This window comes from Octopus bimaculoides, chromosome 5, assembly GCF_046866305.1.
Source record: "Octopus bimaculoides isolate indiv1 chromosome 5, ASM4686630v1, whole genome shotgun sequence".
In the NCBI taxonomy this organism is placed as follows: Eukaryota; Metazoa; Mollusca; class Cephalopoda; order Octopoda; family Octopodidae; genus Octopus; species Octopus bimaculoides.
In genome coordinates, this window is record NC_142932.1 from 68,186,454 (window position 1) to 68,203,953 (window position 17,500).

At 34.8% G+C, this 17,500-nt stretch overlaps 1 protein-coding gene across 29 annotated transcripts in view; it reads left to right on the forward strand.

The window, feature by feature from the left end:
• LOC106869304 (pleckstrin homology-like domain family B member 2) overlaps window positions 1-17,500 on the forward strand; it is a 458,421-nt gene that overhangs the window by 343,844 nt on the left and 97,077 nt on the right. For 15 of the 29 annotated variants that reach the window (XM_089352371.1, XM_089352379.1, XM_089352376.1 and 12 more), the window contains 2 exons: window positions 12,798-12,989; window positions 13,969-14,061. In XM_089352371.1, the coding sequence (XP_089208497.1) occupies window positions 12,798-12,989; window positions 13,969-14,061 (285 nt within the window). Of the gene's footprint in view, window positions 1-1,689; window positions 1,702-12,797; window positions 12,990-13,968; window positions 14,062-17,500 lie in introns of all 29 variants that reach the window. The other 14 variants (XM_089352366.1, XM_089352365.1, XM_089352378.1 and 11 more) reach the window with 1 other exon arrangement.

The following is a 17,500-nucleotide window of genomic DNA, read 5'->3' on the forward strand; positions in this document are numbered from 1 at the left end:
GAAAAATGTATTGATATTTTACTTCTCTTCATATAAATCTACATCTTTTTTCCCTTTCCATCCTTACCTATTCATGTATTCTCTATTGTGTTAGACAATGGGAATGATAACTACATATTCTTAAAGTACAAATGTATATGCTGTTGGGATTTCATTTTGGTTGATAGTAGTTGTTACTTAGAGAGTGATTAGTGAGCAAGGGCTTCAAAGGTTGATGATGGTGGTTGTTAGGGAGTCATCAGTGAGCTGGGTAATCTCCAGAAGGGAGGTAGTTTTAGATGGAAGGATTGTGTAAGGTGTCAATTTCTGTGTCTCTCTATGAGGATTAACTTTTGAGGGTAAAAAATGCAGAGTAGTGTATTTATCAACAAGATTTAGGCAAAGGTAGCAATGAGTTGGGATATTTAGAAAAACCAAGGTTATACATGTAGCTGTATGGGTTTTGTTCTTTGAGATGGAGCAGTTATTGTTTTGTAAATACAAGAGAGATGAATGGGAAATCTACATCAAGGACAAAAGAAATTGTAAAGGAAATTGATCTTCAATATGGAATTTTCTTTTAATGAAGTCTTTCTAAACTTAAGGCTTAAATGTATTAAAAAAATAAAACCATAAGTCTTTTTTTATGTGTATATATTGATATTTCTTTTTCATTATTCTCTTTTTTAAATGCATCTCATTGGTTTAGATCAAAACACATTCTCTTGTCATGTTTGATTTTTTAAGAAGCAGAAATTAAGACAGTGATAATTGCTTTTGTTTCCCTACAGGTATGTGTGTGTTTGTGTGTGCATGTGTGCGTTCATAGTTCTCTATTTATGTAGCTACTCTTAATTAAACATGTTTCATAGTTATAAATTTCTATCACAGTTGATGAGATTGATTTTGATTTTTCATTCATCTAGGGCCCTCTGTTAAATACCAGTGATATCTAATCAACTGCCCTTGTTTCATAAGAGGAAAATTAGCATTATATCTTGTCCTAAGGGCTCACTATTTATAAAACTTCCACTAACTCAGTAGATAAAGTGTATGAAATAGTCTTGGGAGCACCATGTATGTGAAGTTCAGCCTATGAAATATTTCCACATCATCATCATCGTCATTTAACATCTTGTCCATGCTGGCATGGGTTTGACCAGAGCTGACAAGCTGAGGAGCTGCACCAGACTCAAGTCTGATTTGGCATGGTTTCTACAGCTAGATGCTCTTCCTAACACCAAGCACTCTGAAAGTGTAATGGGTGCTTTTATGTGCCACCAGCATGGGTGCCAGTTGCCATGACTACAATTTCACTTGGCTTGATGAGTCTTCTATTCAAGCATGGCATATTGCTGAATGACAAGTGACCAAGATCTTCAGCAATATGCTGTGCTTGAGTAGAATACTATTTAGGCCAATAGTTAGGTCTTCCTATATGGAATGTTGAATCTGCAGATTTCTGATTGATCTAGAACTGAGTTTAACCAGTCAACAACAAAGATGACAGTAATATTTATGTTTGTTAACATAATCTTCATTCATTGAACACTTGCTTCTGGAAGTACAGGTTATAAGTAATATATTGTGTGATACTGGAGATGTGTAATTTAATTCTAATTCATTTTAATGTGTGTGTGTGTGTACATATGTGTATGTATATGTATTTGAATAGATCCTTTAGTATTGTTTATTCTGTTTCTTTTACAGCGAAAATTTCGGGTAGGTATATGCCTGGTCTTGTTCACTTTTAATTTGTAACATTACATATCAACTTCATGTCTGCTCCATACACACAAAAAAAGGTTTCAATTATTGTTATCATTACTACTACTTACTACTAGTTTTATTGCTGCTGCTGCTACTACTACTACTACTACTACTACTACTACCACCACTTCTCTGTCGCTTCTATGTCTCCTTCTAAGAATAAATCACTGTGGCTATGATAACTACATTGTGCATGGTGTTTACAGACTTTCTCATATTCGGATCTATCAGATTTCTGCCATTGTATGTGTGTGTTGTGTCCTTTCACTCATTAATAGGATGGAACAACTTACTCCACACTTAATTATCTACTTTTGTTTTTATTATATGGGTTGGTCCTGGTGGGACGAGAGTAGTTAGCTTAAGACACCTAAAGTTCCAGATAGTGTTGAACCAGACAATGGATTGAGACTTCCACCTATTAACAGGTATAATCTACCCAGTCCACCCCATAAACAGGTACAATGTGTGACCTACTCAAAGACTTGTAACCATTTTCACTCACAAGGCTTGGCTTCACTTGAGGTTATTATCGAAGGTACTGAGTGAAGTGGAATTCAGTTGGATCACAGAGATTGACCTCTCAACCACATGGTTTTGCATGTGCCCACACCCTTTCTAACTTTTATTTTTATCTTTTAAAAGAAATATTTGTTAAACTTCAGTTTGTTTAACATTTCTAGTTTAATTTCTCTACGAAAGGTTACAGTACTCAACATCTATTTGTTTTGGTTGGTGTATTCTTTGATAACAGGCAGCTCAGTGACTAATAAATAATTTGGACTTAGCACTTCATTGGTGAGAGAGAGAGAAAGGGAGTTGTATGGAGAAGTTGTGACTGTTTAGATGTAGGGCAACCTTGTTCAGCAGACCTATAATCAAAGATGTTCCAGCCATGGCCATCCTATCTATTATATCTATAAATTGGCTGCTATTTCTGGTGGTGGAAACTATCACATAGATGCTCTATGGAAGCCCTGCACTGTGACTAAAGACAGCAATTAATTATGGAGAAGAGTCTTGGTGATTCTTCAGTTATCTTCAGCTGTTATATTTGGTAGATTGACACTGAAGTCTTGGTGCTACAGGCCAAGTGAATATGTAAACTTAAAGGTTTATAACTTTATTCTTGAAACAAATTCTAGACTTGAAGTTGATTGCTTATTCAGAAGGTTTTTTCAGTTTACTATTTCTAGAAGTATAGTTTTGAGAAAAATCATGCAAGAAGAGGTTTTAATTCATTACAGAAAATGGAAGGAGATCAGGCAACAGTGATTGGCCAATAAAACAAAGATGGTAATATTGATACACCAATATCCTATTTCCTGCTTAGCCCCAGGTCACCTCTGATTAAGTAGATTTAACCAAAGGTGTCCCAGCTGGATCCATTATATTTTTATGATGGTATGGTTGGGATTTAACAGGGATTTGGCTACTATTTCTAGCAGATTAAGAAATCCTGTAGAGGTTTGCCACATTGGTTTGTCATCCCTTGATTTGCTGATGCTTTCTCTATCAAACAGTTATGGTTGAAGAGTGGTAAACATTATCAAAATAGGAGCGCCAAGGCTGTATATGTATACCTATAGCCTATATATGTATCTTAAGTCTATATGTATCCATAATATCTATATGTGTATCTGTAGTCTCCATTTATATGTGCATATGGTATCTATATGTGTATCATAATCTGTTTGTGTATGTATGTCTAGAGCATATGTATATATATATATATATATATTATAGTATTTATAAATGTATATGTGCATCTATTGTTTGTATATGTGTTTCCATGATCTATAGCTGGTTTGTGTGTGTGTGTGGAAACTGTAAGTGTGTAAAAAAAAATGCTTTTAAATGTATTTCTGATGTTTTAGAATCTAGTATAAGTAGACACAAGCATGACTGTAGTTCAATGTTCTCTTTTAAATTTGAACTTTAATACTTCGACTTCATAATTTCTAAAACCCTCACTTATACTGCTACAACTTTTATCCCAGTCCCATATAGAGTTCTCTTTATACAATGCTGAAATGTCATTGAAATCAGAGCTAATTGGGTGTATCAGCTCTGTCTTGTCTCTCTAATATTTATACTGTCACTTCTCAGGTCTTAAATGTTGCCTCTTTAAACTGAGTTTCTCCTTCCTTTCCCCCATCAACTGCAGTCTACCAAACCAAGCATAACTCCTTCAATTTCACAACTGCCTTCACATATTGAAAACATCAAAACAACAGCTAATTTGCTATAGCAGGGAAATTAGCTGGAGGGAAATTTTTGAAAAGCAAAACTTATTTTATCAAAATAACTTTTATTTTGGGTTATTTGAAGTCTAGTTACCCCATAAGTGCAAGTATTATAGGGTTCAAAGTTGTACAAATATCAAAAGATTGAGACAGGTGAGGGAACAACAAACAGGGTGTATTAATTTGACACTCAGGAAAAATGGAAGTCATTGACATTTTGAGCCTATGCTCTTTTACAGAAAAAAAAAACGAGGAAAGAAAACAGGTGGAGAAAGGAAAACGAAAATGAAGAGAAAAAAGCAACATATCTGGTTTAATATATGTGTATATATATATATATATATATATATATATATACATACACACACACACACACACACATATATATATACACACACACACACATATAATTGCCTGTGTGTATTATAAGATCAAACAAATTGTTACTAATTGTGGAATATAATTGGTATGCCAGTGGCAGTATTTGGCACAAAATAAAAGTTTACATCATACATGTGCATGTGTGTTTTTACACAAGCACACATTTATATACCTTGGTTATCCTAAACTGGAGTAGTTCAACAAAGTTTTTGCACATAAACGGAATTGTCACTATGATAGAATCATCAGAATACATTCAAGACACACATTGTATCAGAGAATGAAGATGTATAATTTATTGTTCCTTCCTTTTTGTTTGTATCTAATTAAAATTCCAAGGATGAAATTCTAACTCTGGATTATAGAAATATCCTCTCTCTAGTTGTTTACCTAGTTTTCTTTGAAAAGTAAATAGTAATTATTTTTTATGAAGAATTGCCCAATTTCTTTTGTCAAGAATAATCCTCTCCTTTACCTTGTTTTCCTTTAGCTCTTTGCATCAAATTTTTTTTAAAAGATTAAAATATAATAAATGGATAGGTGTGTGAATATTTTTCTCTTTCCCTGCCAGGCTGTTTATCTTGAGAATTAGTGTCCACCATTGAGTCACCACAATGAGCTACTTGCCATCTATTACATATTTTATCTTACCTCATGGTGGCCTATTGTTATGGCAGAAAAAAATTTATTTATTTCTTGTATACATCATCTTCCCGTTTGCTTACCAACTCTATTTGTAATCTCTATCAGAGTGCTAACTCACACTCTCTATATGAACACATGTACAGAGAGAGAAAGCGTGAGGGAGATTTTTTTTTATCTCTCCTTTTCTCTCTCATTTTCCCAGCATGCTTATCTTTCTTTATGCTGAAATCTTGTTCTCTTATCCAATCTGCAAATAAGATGTAATATATTCCAGAAGACTGCTGTCTGTTGTTTTTCCTTCAAATTTTCCCATATCTGCAGTTTTACTTGTTACTTCCAACTTCCTTATCTCTCTATGAAACCAACATTTACCAGCCAAGTCTTCATTTGACTTTACTCTCTGTATTCCTTCATTACAGAACCACTCTACATTTACAGTATAGAAATATGTGTGTATCTTTCTCTTTTCACACACTGCTGCATCAGTAGGCACACTAAACTCAGACAATGTGCTAAATTCAAGGCTACCATGTACCAAAAGAACAGTTACTTCAACCTTCAAAAAGACAGACCGGATTAGAAAACAGATCTTATATATCAATGGCTGTCACCACACCTCCACCTGGCTGATCACTTCTATAGCAATATTCTACACACTGTGTATGTGTGTTATACACTCAATAGAGGTTGATTGATTTACCTGTGTCAATCAATTAAGAATGCATAATTCTTATTTCCTGATCTGTTGATTGTATCAAACTTCAATGTCTACAAAGTTTTTGGATGAAGTTGATTTCTGGTGATTATAGGTGCTCCTTGAAGCAGATAAAAGTCTTACTATATATATCTTTCGTGAATTCATGAACATAAATGAATAGTAACAACCATTTATACTGATTTCACTACTTCATGCATATATATCATCATCATCGTTTAACATCCACCTTCCATGCTAGCATGGGTTGGACGATTTGACTGAGAACTGGTGAAACCGGATGGCAACACCAGGCTCCAATCTAATTTGGCAGAGTTTCTACAGCTGGATGCCCTTCCTAACTCCAACCACTCAGAGAGTGTAGTGGGTGCTTTTACGTGTCACCCGCACGAAAACGGCCACGCTCGAAATGGTGTCTTTTATGTGCCACCCGCACAAGAGCCAGTCCAGCGGCACTGGCAACGATCTCGCTCGAAAACCCTACAAAGGCCAGTCAGGCGGTATATATATATATATATATATATATATATATATATATGTCTGTACGTATTGTCGTCGTCGTTTAACGTCCGCTTTCCATGCTAGCATGAGTTGGACGATTTGATTGAGGACTGGTGAAACCAGATGGCTACACCATGCTCCAATCTGATTTGGCAGTGTTTCTACAGCTGGGTGCCCTTCCTAAAGCCAACCACTCAGAGAGTGTAGTGGGTGCTTTTACGTGTCACCCGCACGAAGGCCAGTCAGGCGGTACTGGCAAAGGTCACGCTCATCTCGCTCGAGAAACCTCATGTGTCACCCGCACAATAGCCAGCCCAGGGGCACCAGCAACAATCCCGCTCGAAAAATCCCAGAACCCCACACAAGAGCCAGTTCAGCGGCACCGGCAACGATCTCGCTCGAAGAAATTTCATGTGTCACCAGCACAAGAGCCAGTCCAGGGGCACTCTGGCAACGATCTCGCTCGAAAAACCTCATGTGTCACCCGCACAAGAGCCAGCCCAGGAGCACCGGCAACGATCCCGCTCGGAAGATTTCATGTGTCGCCCGCACATGAGCCAATCCTGGGGCACTGGCAACGATCCCGCTCGAAAAACCTCATGTGTCACCCGCACATGAGCCAGTCCAGGGGCACTGGCAACGAACCCGCTCAAACATTTCATGTGTCACCCGCACAAGAGTCAGTCCAGGGGCACCGGCAACGACCCTGCTCGAAAAAATTTCATGTGTCACCCGCACATGAGCCAGTCCAGGGGCACCGGCATATATATATATATATATATATATATATATACACTAGACACACACACACACACACACACACATATATACTACAGGATTCTTTCAGTTTCCATCTACCAAATCCATTCAAGGCTTTGGTCTGCTTGTGTCTATAGTACACACTTACCCAAGGTGTCATGCAATGGAACTGAACCTGGAATCATATGGTTCGGAAGTAAGCTTCTTACCACACAGCCATGCTTGCACCTGTGTATATATATTTGTGTGTGGAAAGGATCTCTGTCTATTGGCAATGTGGATTCAGCTGTTCAACCAATTGAATTACCTGCTCCTGAATTAACACACAAGTGGCAGAGTATTTCACAGACACATATACCCTTAAATTTATTCTCAAACAGAATCAATGCAACACAGAATGTAATGAGGATGTACCTGTTAAACACAGCCATGGATTTTCTCCCACTGGGTTTCTATACAGTTTCTCCTTATACAATTTCACTCTAGGTCTGAGTCGATTTAAGGCTCTATTAAATGACATTTATCAAGTATGTCATAAAGCTGGATAGGACATGTGACCTTGTTATTGGGAAGTAAACTTCTTAACCATTTGACCATACTTCCCTCCTCATATATATATATATATATATATATATATATGGATCTCAATGATCTATGTTGTTTGCATATCTGGGTTGGTGTTGCTGCTGCTTGTGGTACTTACATAAGCCTTCTAGACCACATCCAAAAATAAGCCATCTACTGAAAGACAAAGATTCATTCAGCATTGTTATAATTATTGGTGTAGACACATTTTCTCTTCATTCTACTTTTTCTACCACTTCTACAATGACATTTTTCTGAACTACTTTGCATATTCTTTCCATTCCAGTCAACATATTCCTTTCATCCTCCCTTTGTGTCTCACCTGATTCCTCATTAAACATGTTACACATTAATTTCTTCCCCTTCCTCCACTCCATTTGACTCAAGATAACCATCTCCAAAGGTTATTGGTACTATTATTACTCCAATAACAAAAATCAATGTTTTGAATTGCCTTTCTACTAGTTTAGTCATCATCAACATCATTTAATGCCCATCTTCTCGGCTGACATGGGCAGGATTGTTTGACAGAATCCAATGGGACCAAACGCTACATAATGCTCTGTTGTCTGTTTTGGCAAAGTTTCTGCAGCTGAATGCTCTTCATAAAACCAACACTTTACAGCATATAAATGGATGCTTTTTTTTCAAATGCACCAACACCATTGAGGTCATCATGCAGCCTGCAAGACTAAGATCTCTTTTAACTAAGTGGAGCTATGAGAGGAGAGTGGCTTTATGCTACAAGATGAAGGTTACAGTATGAGAAAATGGTACAGGAAGGAATAGGTTTCCTTATTGTAGAGGAGCTATACAGATCCTCATTATAAAAAGCAGTGCAGGTGAAGTTACTAGGGTGCAGCTGGAATGAATTAAAACTTCCTCATGGGACCAATTTGACATAACTTTCATAGAGGAAATTTTTTTTAAAATGACAATTATGATTTGGAAAGAAATATCTGAAAATAATGAATGATATATCAGTAAATAAATGATTTTCCTTGAAATATTTTCAAGTGCTTTTGATAAATTATTCATGTTGGGTAAAGACATTTTCCTCTGCACCGTCCCTCACTTCTACCTCTATCCCTGTTGATCAAAAGGAAATAATTAAATATCTCTCCTGATCATAATCAATAGTCATTTATTTATTTATTTTTACTAGAATTACAAGCTTTTATTTCCTTCCCAGCCACCTCACCTCATTGAAATGGTTTTCTCAATATATTACATTATTATTATTATCATCATTATTATTATTATTCTTTTGCTTCCAATTGAAATCTTTGCAATTCACTTACTTTCTAATTGTATCCATTCCTTCTTAATTTCTAATTATATCTATACCTCATCTCTATACTTCACTCCACTTTCACTTTCTTTACTTTTTGTTTGTTTATTGTCATTATAGTTATCACTGCATTAAGACTTTGCTTATACACTCATAATGAAGCATTTTTCACTTGTAGATCTAAATGATTTTTTTTGTTTTCCTATGTCTTTGATAATGTTGCTAACAGTCTGATAACTTCACAATTGCCATTATTATCAAGAAATCTTCTCTGTTACCTGATTTCTAATATTTCCTTCCTAATTTGATGTTTACTGGCATGGCATGTGCGGTAAAGAATTCACTTTGCAACCACATGGTTCCATGTTTGTTCCCATTGCACGACATCTTAGGAAGTGTCTTGTGTTGACCAATATCATATGAGTGAAAATTGGTGGCTGGAAACTATGTGCAAGCTCATAGCATGTATGTGTGTATTTTGCCAATGTATAATTATGATGTAAACATCATCAAAAAAAAAAAAGGAAAACCTCTACTCTCCCATTAGAATGCTTTGTGATATTTGTTCAGCATTGAGTTAGGGACACTCTTTTGTCACTATTACCAACAGAAATACAGTAAACCAGTAATTGATTTATTGGAGTGCTATAACCATTGGCAACATTATTTTTCACCACATGATATAAAATGTCTGTTGTACATTCCAGTTTCATTTCTCAAGAATGTCTTTAATAAAAAGAAGTTATCTCTTGAAAAGAATAAAAAGTGTTGGTCTCTCTCTCTCTCTCTCTCTCTCTCTCTCTCTCTCTCTCTCTCTCTCTCTCTCTCTCTCTCTTCTCCATATATATATATATATATATATATATATATATATATATATATATATATATATATACCGTTAGAAACATGGTAGAGTACAGTAGAAGATTTTAAACTAATGGAGACAACACTCACATATCACTGGAGGAAACACAACTAGATCTCATTATGCAAACGAACAGTTGCGTAATCAAGTACCTGTATTCTTGGAGAACTACATTGCATTGAAACAATTGTAGCGAATAATAAATAAATGTCCAACCGTACTCCTTCTTTCTGACTCCAATTTCTTCAATTATATATATATAATATCAAACTTGTATAATTCTTTGGTTTTGCTAATAAGTTTAAAAATTAAATTGGTTTCTTTTTATATAAAAGCCAGAAAACAATTTTACAGAACAAAAGAAAATGTGGCAGGTGGGATTTTAATGATAAAATTTGAGTGTGAATAAATGAAATGTGTTTTTATGCCTTTGGACATGAATGTTCTAAATAAATAACAAATATAAACCAACAAACAATAAAAAAAGACATGCAAAAACAAAACAAACAACTCTAAGGCTATATCATTTGTAAAATTGATAAGTTGGGGTGTATTTGTTAAATGTTATCTATTATGAACGATTCAATCCAAATTTTTTTAAAATATCATATATATACAAGTGCAGGCATGGCTGTATAGTAAAAAGCTTGCTTCCTAACCACATGATTCTGGGTTTAGTCCCATTGTGGTACCTTGAGCAAGAAGCCTTGTCTGTTTGTCCTCCCATCACTGCTTGGCAACCAGTGTTGGTGTGTTTACATCCCCGTAACTTATCAGTTCGTCAAAATAGAGTGATAAAATAAGTGCCAGACTTCAAAAATAAGTCCAGGGGTCGATTTGCTCAACTAAAACCCTTCAAGCTGCTGCTCCAGCATGGCCACAGTCAACTGAGTGAAACAAATAAAAGAATATATATGTATAAGCAAAGTTTAGGTTAGTTAAAATATGCCTGTGACATATTTCAACTACTAAAAGGCAAATTCACTGCAGTTACTATGAAGAAAATTCTCTCTTGTGGTAAAAAGGTGTAAAACATCATATATGTCCAGTGGTGTCCCCTATCGGGATTCCCAAGCATCAATGTTTCTAGCTCTTTAGCCATTATCAATGGGAAATACTTCAGAGAAGCAACTCTAGACAGACCTTATCAAAGCATGGCTTTAACTAAAATAGTCAACAACATTGACTGATTTGCACCAGTAGACCACCAAAGTCATGGAAATTACCTGAATATTAATGCCAAGCAGGGTTCAGGCATAAGCAAAGTTTAGGTTAGTTAAAATGTTTGTGTAAATTATATGCTGAGAGACCCCCTTCGGTCATGATTGACCATGGGATTGCACCTAGAAAGTTACCCTTCCAGGCACAATTCCGGGCAAGGTTGTTTATAGAAGACCAGCAGTCGTCCATGCATACTGGCCTCCCCTCTCCACACCACCAGTGTTATCCAAGGGAGAGGCAAAGGGGCCGATACAGCTTGGCTCCTGTGACGTAGCAACTCATTTCTGCAGCTGAATGAACTGCAGCAACATGAAATAAAGTGTCTTGCTCAAAAACACAACACGCAGCCCAGTCCAGGATTTGAACTCACAACCTCACGATCGTAAGCTCGATGCTCTAACCACGCAGCCATGCACCTTCACAGTAAATTATATATATATATATATATATATATATATATATATATATATATATATATGCATGTGTGTGTGCCTATATATATATGCATGTGTGTGTGTCTCTATATATATATGAACATATGAGAAAGACATATGTATATGTATGTGTGTGTGTATAGAGAGAGAGATAGATAGCTTTTGGTAAAACAAAAGACTTGAAATAAACTTCAATGAAATCATGTATTTATCACTATTTTAATGTTTATCCATCACCCTTTATTTTTTTCTTTTGTTCTGTTAAATTTTTCAAATTTCGTCAGCCTTGATTGTATCAGTTTCAGATTTAATATTAATTCAGCAAAAGGCGGTGAGCTGGCAGAAACGTTAGCGGTATTTCGTTTGTCTTTACATTCTGAGTTCAAATTCTGCCAAGGTCGACTTTGCCTTTCATCCTCTTGGGATCAATAAATTAAGTACCAGTTGTGCACTGGAGTCGATCTAATCGACTGGCCCCCTCCCCCAAAATTTCGGGCCTTGTGCCTAGAGTAGAAAAGAATATTAATTAAGCGAAATCAAAATTAATTTGATTTTGTTAGATCTAAAAAAAAATGATAGTTTATATATTATTCACTTACAAAATTGTATACATTTTTATTTCCTTTTGTAAATCTTTGGATTATATTCCAAATTTCATTTCATAAAGTGAAGAACAAAATAGTAATTAAACTAGCTTAATTTTGTCTAGTCAGCTTATTAGAATTCTAAAGCAAATTAGAGATACTTATTTTGAAAAAAGAATAAGAATTGTTCTTAAAATTCTAATGTAGACAGTTTTAACCCTTTCAATACCAGTCAACTTCAGACTGACCTTGGTTCTGTGAGACAAATTTCCTATTTTAAAGTGATGTAAATTGAAAACTTTTCATCAAAATTCCATGTTAATGTTTTAAACACCAACCAGCTTAATAATGAGAAGATTATCTTATTAAATTTTGCTTTATTTCTAAAATTAAGTAAAATACAAGTAGTGTATTATTCTAAAGAAATATGGTGACAAAAGGATTTTAAAAATACAGTATCAAAGACTAAAATATAATCTTCCAGTATATGTTAAGCTGCAGCAATTTGACAGAAAAGTTATCATGCTGGGCAAAATGCTTAGCAGCATTTTGGTTGTCTTTATGATTTGAGTTCAAGATCTGCCAAGGTCAACTTTGCCTTTCATCTTTTCAAGGTCAATAAAATAAGTACCAGTTGGACACTGGGATCAATGTAATCAGTTTACCCGCTCTCCTGAAATTGCTGGTCTTGTGCCAGAATATGAAACCAATATTACAGCTCTCTATTGGTGTATTCTATTACAGCTTCTTGTATCTGTTAATGTAATATTTAAATTTAGAATTAATTCAAATACATTGTTGGTGTTTTTCTTCTTTTGCAGGATCTTGAACTGATAGAAGTAGAAAAAAAGAAATTACGAGAATTAGAGAAAAAGCATTATGAAACAGAACAGTTATTAGAGGCATGTATTGTAGAAGATGAAGACAATCTTTTGGAACGTTATCAGAAAGAGCATGAAGTTCTTGATAATCAGCGAATATATTTTGACAATTTAGAATTTGAAAAATTAGAGGTGTGTATTTTTGAATGTTTTTTTCTTTAGTTAGAACCTCATGTGTAATATTAAAAAATATAAGTCAACAGTCAGCAATGTTTCTATGATTATATATTGAATTCTGATTCCATTGAAGTGATTTGATGAAGGAAAAATTTGAGCTTTATGTACCAGACCATTCTCACTCTCATCACATTTCTTAGGGACCATACATTTATAAGCTTAAGCCAAGAGTGCTTTTTGCTTGTTTTTACTCAATCTTTTTTACATAAAACTAATCTTCTTAAGACAAAATAAATTTCAAAATATTCGACTTTTTCCACCAAAACATTACGTAAAAGAAGGGATAAAACCTAACTCTTCTACCCCATGGAAAGTCTCTGATGTTAGTCCATATTAGTTACAGTTCTCATATTTGGAATGGGAACTTGTTGGACTATGGTACAAAGAAAACCTTTTCATCACTATAACAGGTCTTTCTCTTCAATCTTGACTCTATTGATGATAATCTCTACCTGTATTGATGGTAATCTCTATCTGTATTGATAGTAATTTTTACATAATCTGTATTGATAATCTCTACTGATCCTTAAGGTGCAGATTTCATCTGGCTAATGAACCTGGGACCCACATATTGGTTGATTCTTTTCTTCTTTTATCCACCCCAACCCAATACTTCTAACTTGGTAACCAATATATTTTAATAGGTTCCATTCCTTTTTGTAGAATAGAGATGTAAATTAAACTTACAATTATATGTATTTAGTAAATACACATGTTATCATTGACTGCATGTTTTCATGGTCATAGAAATTAATTAAACTCTGTTGAGTAACAATAATGAGCCAGCAACAAGGTATTCCCACCATTTGTTACTCTTTCTCTTCATTTACAATGTTTATACTGTTGAGGATTGCATGACCATCTCACAATCTTGTTTGTTGTCTCTTGAAGTTGTGTGTCTGCTTTAGAAATCATTATTTCATTTTTGTTTCAGTCGGAGTCAAAATTTGAACAAGAAAAGGAGCTTGTTCGAGGAGAAATTCTAAAAAACCAAAATACTTTACTTGATAAATATAAATCACGAGAGGTAAGTAAGATGCTTGTCTTTTTTATGTTCTTTAATCATTTCAATTAACAACATCCATTGTGGAGGTTGTTTGCGTGCTTAATCCTTAAACAGCAGACATCATCAATTGATGTTTCATTAGAGAACAGTGAACATCATCAAGTGATGTTTCAAATGTTTTACATGGATACAGCCATTATTAATGGATGCCCAAGCATCTGCTTCACCAAATCTGTCACAGTGTAAGCAGCCCTTCGTGATGAGAGAAATCAAGTAACAAATGGAAGATTTATACAGTGATAAATTTTTTTTTTTTTTTTTTTTTTTTTTGTTCTGACTTCCTTCCATCATCAAATAAGGCTGATGATGATGATGCTCTTGATGCATAGAAAAAGTGCACTGGTTTTTCTCTATTTGTACATTTGTTTCACTACAACGATGCAAGAAGCTCAAATGATTTTGTTGCTCTTTTGTCTTTATTTTTGCAATCTAAGAGAGATAAAAATGTTGTTTTCATAATTGTTTAACCCTTTCGTTACTTAGCCGGCCGAAAAATTTTTTGGTTCATAAGACTTAGCCGGCCGAGCATACCCATTGTTATTTAAATGTATATTTGAACCCAAATCTCGTTAGTACATTCCTTAAAACACCTGATTTCACTTTGCAAACAGTTGAGTTATTGTCTCCGACATTGTTTGGCGTGATATTTGAACTCAGTGAATTTTGGAAGATTTTTTTTTTCACATTTTTTGCGGCGTTAATTTTTTTCAACTTTGACGATGGAGAGGAGTTTCATGCTATCAAGCAGTGATTCTGAATTTGAAGGTTTTTCAACAGAAGATATGGAGATATAGAAGAAAAGAATGAATGAGCTACAAAAGCACGTGGTGAATGATAATGAATCGTATATTTCTGTATCTGAAACTGAAAGCAGTGATTCTGAAAGCAGCGACGGTGACAGCGAGGATGATTTTACACCAGAAATAGATTTTAAAAATATTTTTATTAACAATTTTTCTGAGGAAACAGGGTCTACCCATAGTCTTTCTCAAGAAGCGAAACCTTTAGACTTCTTTTTCATGCTTGTTTGAAATGTTTACTGCGGAAACAAACCGTTACACAGAATGTAAACAAACTGGAAAAAAAAGATAGCTTGTGGTTTCCTGCAACTGTAGATGAAATACGGGCATTTTTTGCCATAAATATTATTATGGGTATTAGACAGTTACCCAGAATAACAAATTACTGGAGCAATCAGGAACCTTTTGGCGATGAATATACTTCCAGTATTATGAACGAGTACGATTCGTGAAGCTGAACCAATATTTACATGTGAGAGACACTAGCAGTACCCCAGAGACAAAAATTATGCAATAGAATTGATTAAGAACCCTTTCTTTAAATATGTTCCAAATATCACATTAATATGTTGATAAATAAAAAAGTTACAGGTGTTTAATGAGACTAGTCTAAATTCATGATTATTTTAGAATTTAATTGAAACTCATGAGGGGTGTACTTTGGTCAGAAATATAGTAACGAAAGGGTTAGGTGAAAATAAGTATAAAAATTACCTTTAAGGAAAAAAAGATATTTTGGATTTTTTGGTTTTCTTTTGGCATACACTTTCATGCTAACTTTTCTTGCTGTTTAAGGTTTTAGAAGTTCACTTTTCAATTATAGTTCTGAGTTCAATCCCACTTGTGTGACGCCTTAGGCAAGTGCCTACTACCTTAGCCTTAGCCAGTGCTTTGTGGTGATAGATGTAAACTGTTTGAAAATTTGTTGAACACATGTGTGCACTTCTGTGTGTGTGTGTGTGTGTGTGAGAGAGAGAGAGAGGGAGAGAACATTGTTTAAAAAATGCATTGCTTCAAAAACAATACCTTGTGGCATTAAGTCCTTTCTAGTTGCCTCTTATTCCATAGAATTCACTCAATCTGTCAACTTCCTCTGAGGTAAATAGATAAGTACTGGGGTCAATATAGTCAACCAAAAACCCATGCCTGAAAATGGTGCTGCAGCATGGCCACAGTCCATTGATTTAAACTTGTTAAAAGAATATACTGCCTTATTGGTGACAAAACAGATTTCATTGTTACTCCTTGGCAATGACATTGCACTAATTGAGTCTGTCTTAAAAAGTGGTACACTCTTCTTTCCATGCACATTGATTCATTAAATTACCAGAAATTAATGAATGTGTGTGTGTCTGTCTGTCTGTCTATGTGTGTGTGTGAATCCCTAAAACTCAAGAACTACGCAACCAATTTCATTCAAATTTTACAGATGCTTTACTTAGGGTTCCAGTTGTGTTTTAGTCAAAAAAATTTTTTAACTTCTTGCAGAGTTCGAGCCCACGGCAACATAATATCTCCTCCACTATTTAAGTATTACGTGTCAAAAGTGAAACAAAAACACTCATGTCAAATACTTTCACTTTAAAAATGAAACTATTCCACTAACTGAAACAATCACATTTCGATACTGTAATGACAGATACTTTCAGAGAGAGAGAGATGTATAGATATATACATAGATATAGATCTATATGCATACAAGTATATGTATACATATGTGTAGATTTATATATATAGATGTACATGTAATATGTACACATATATACATATATATACATGCATACAGATATCTATACATATATACACCCATCACACACATACACATGCACACAAACACACACATTAGTCATTTGTTTTCTTATCCAAAACTACGTCAAAAGTACTGAATGGATCTTTATAAAATTTGGAAATTATATTCTATGCATAACGGCCATAACTCCCATGAAAATTCATATATTTTTGATGTTGATGAAATTTTAACCCGAACATAACAGATGATCATTATTTGTAATTCAACGGTACAACAATGTAAGACTACCCTTTCAGATATACTTACATTGTGATTTCAGCAATGTGGTGCATAAATTGTCAAGTAAATGAGATGCATCTTTGCCTCCACTGATTCACTTGCAAAGTGTTGAGTAAAATTATTTCGTTGCAGACCTCCTTTGAGTCTTTTTATTATCACTGCGACACACATAGTCCCCAGTTGGTAACATTGATTTCAAAGCCTTCCCAGATGAGAGACTGGTTGTTCTAAGACATTTATCGATTGTAAATTTTGTCTGCAATTTGGAAATTATATTCTATGCATAACGGCCATAACTCCCATGAAAATTCATAAATTTTTGATGTTGATGAAATTTTAACCTGAACATAACAGATGAGCACTGTCTGTAGCTGGTCTTCTCGTGGAAGAGCCCTGCTTCTCACATGGACAACTGTATGTTGGCTGCTCAAGGGTGGGCAGCAAAAAAGACCTATTTGCATATGCTCCACAAGGGAAAACAAGGAACATTGTTTACAACGAGGTGTTATAATCACAACAGCAAGAAAGTATGTACATGATCACCTTCTTTTACGAAACTTCATTGACTTTC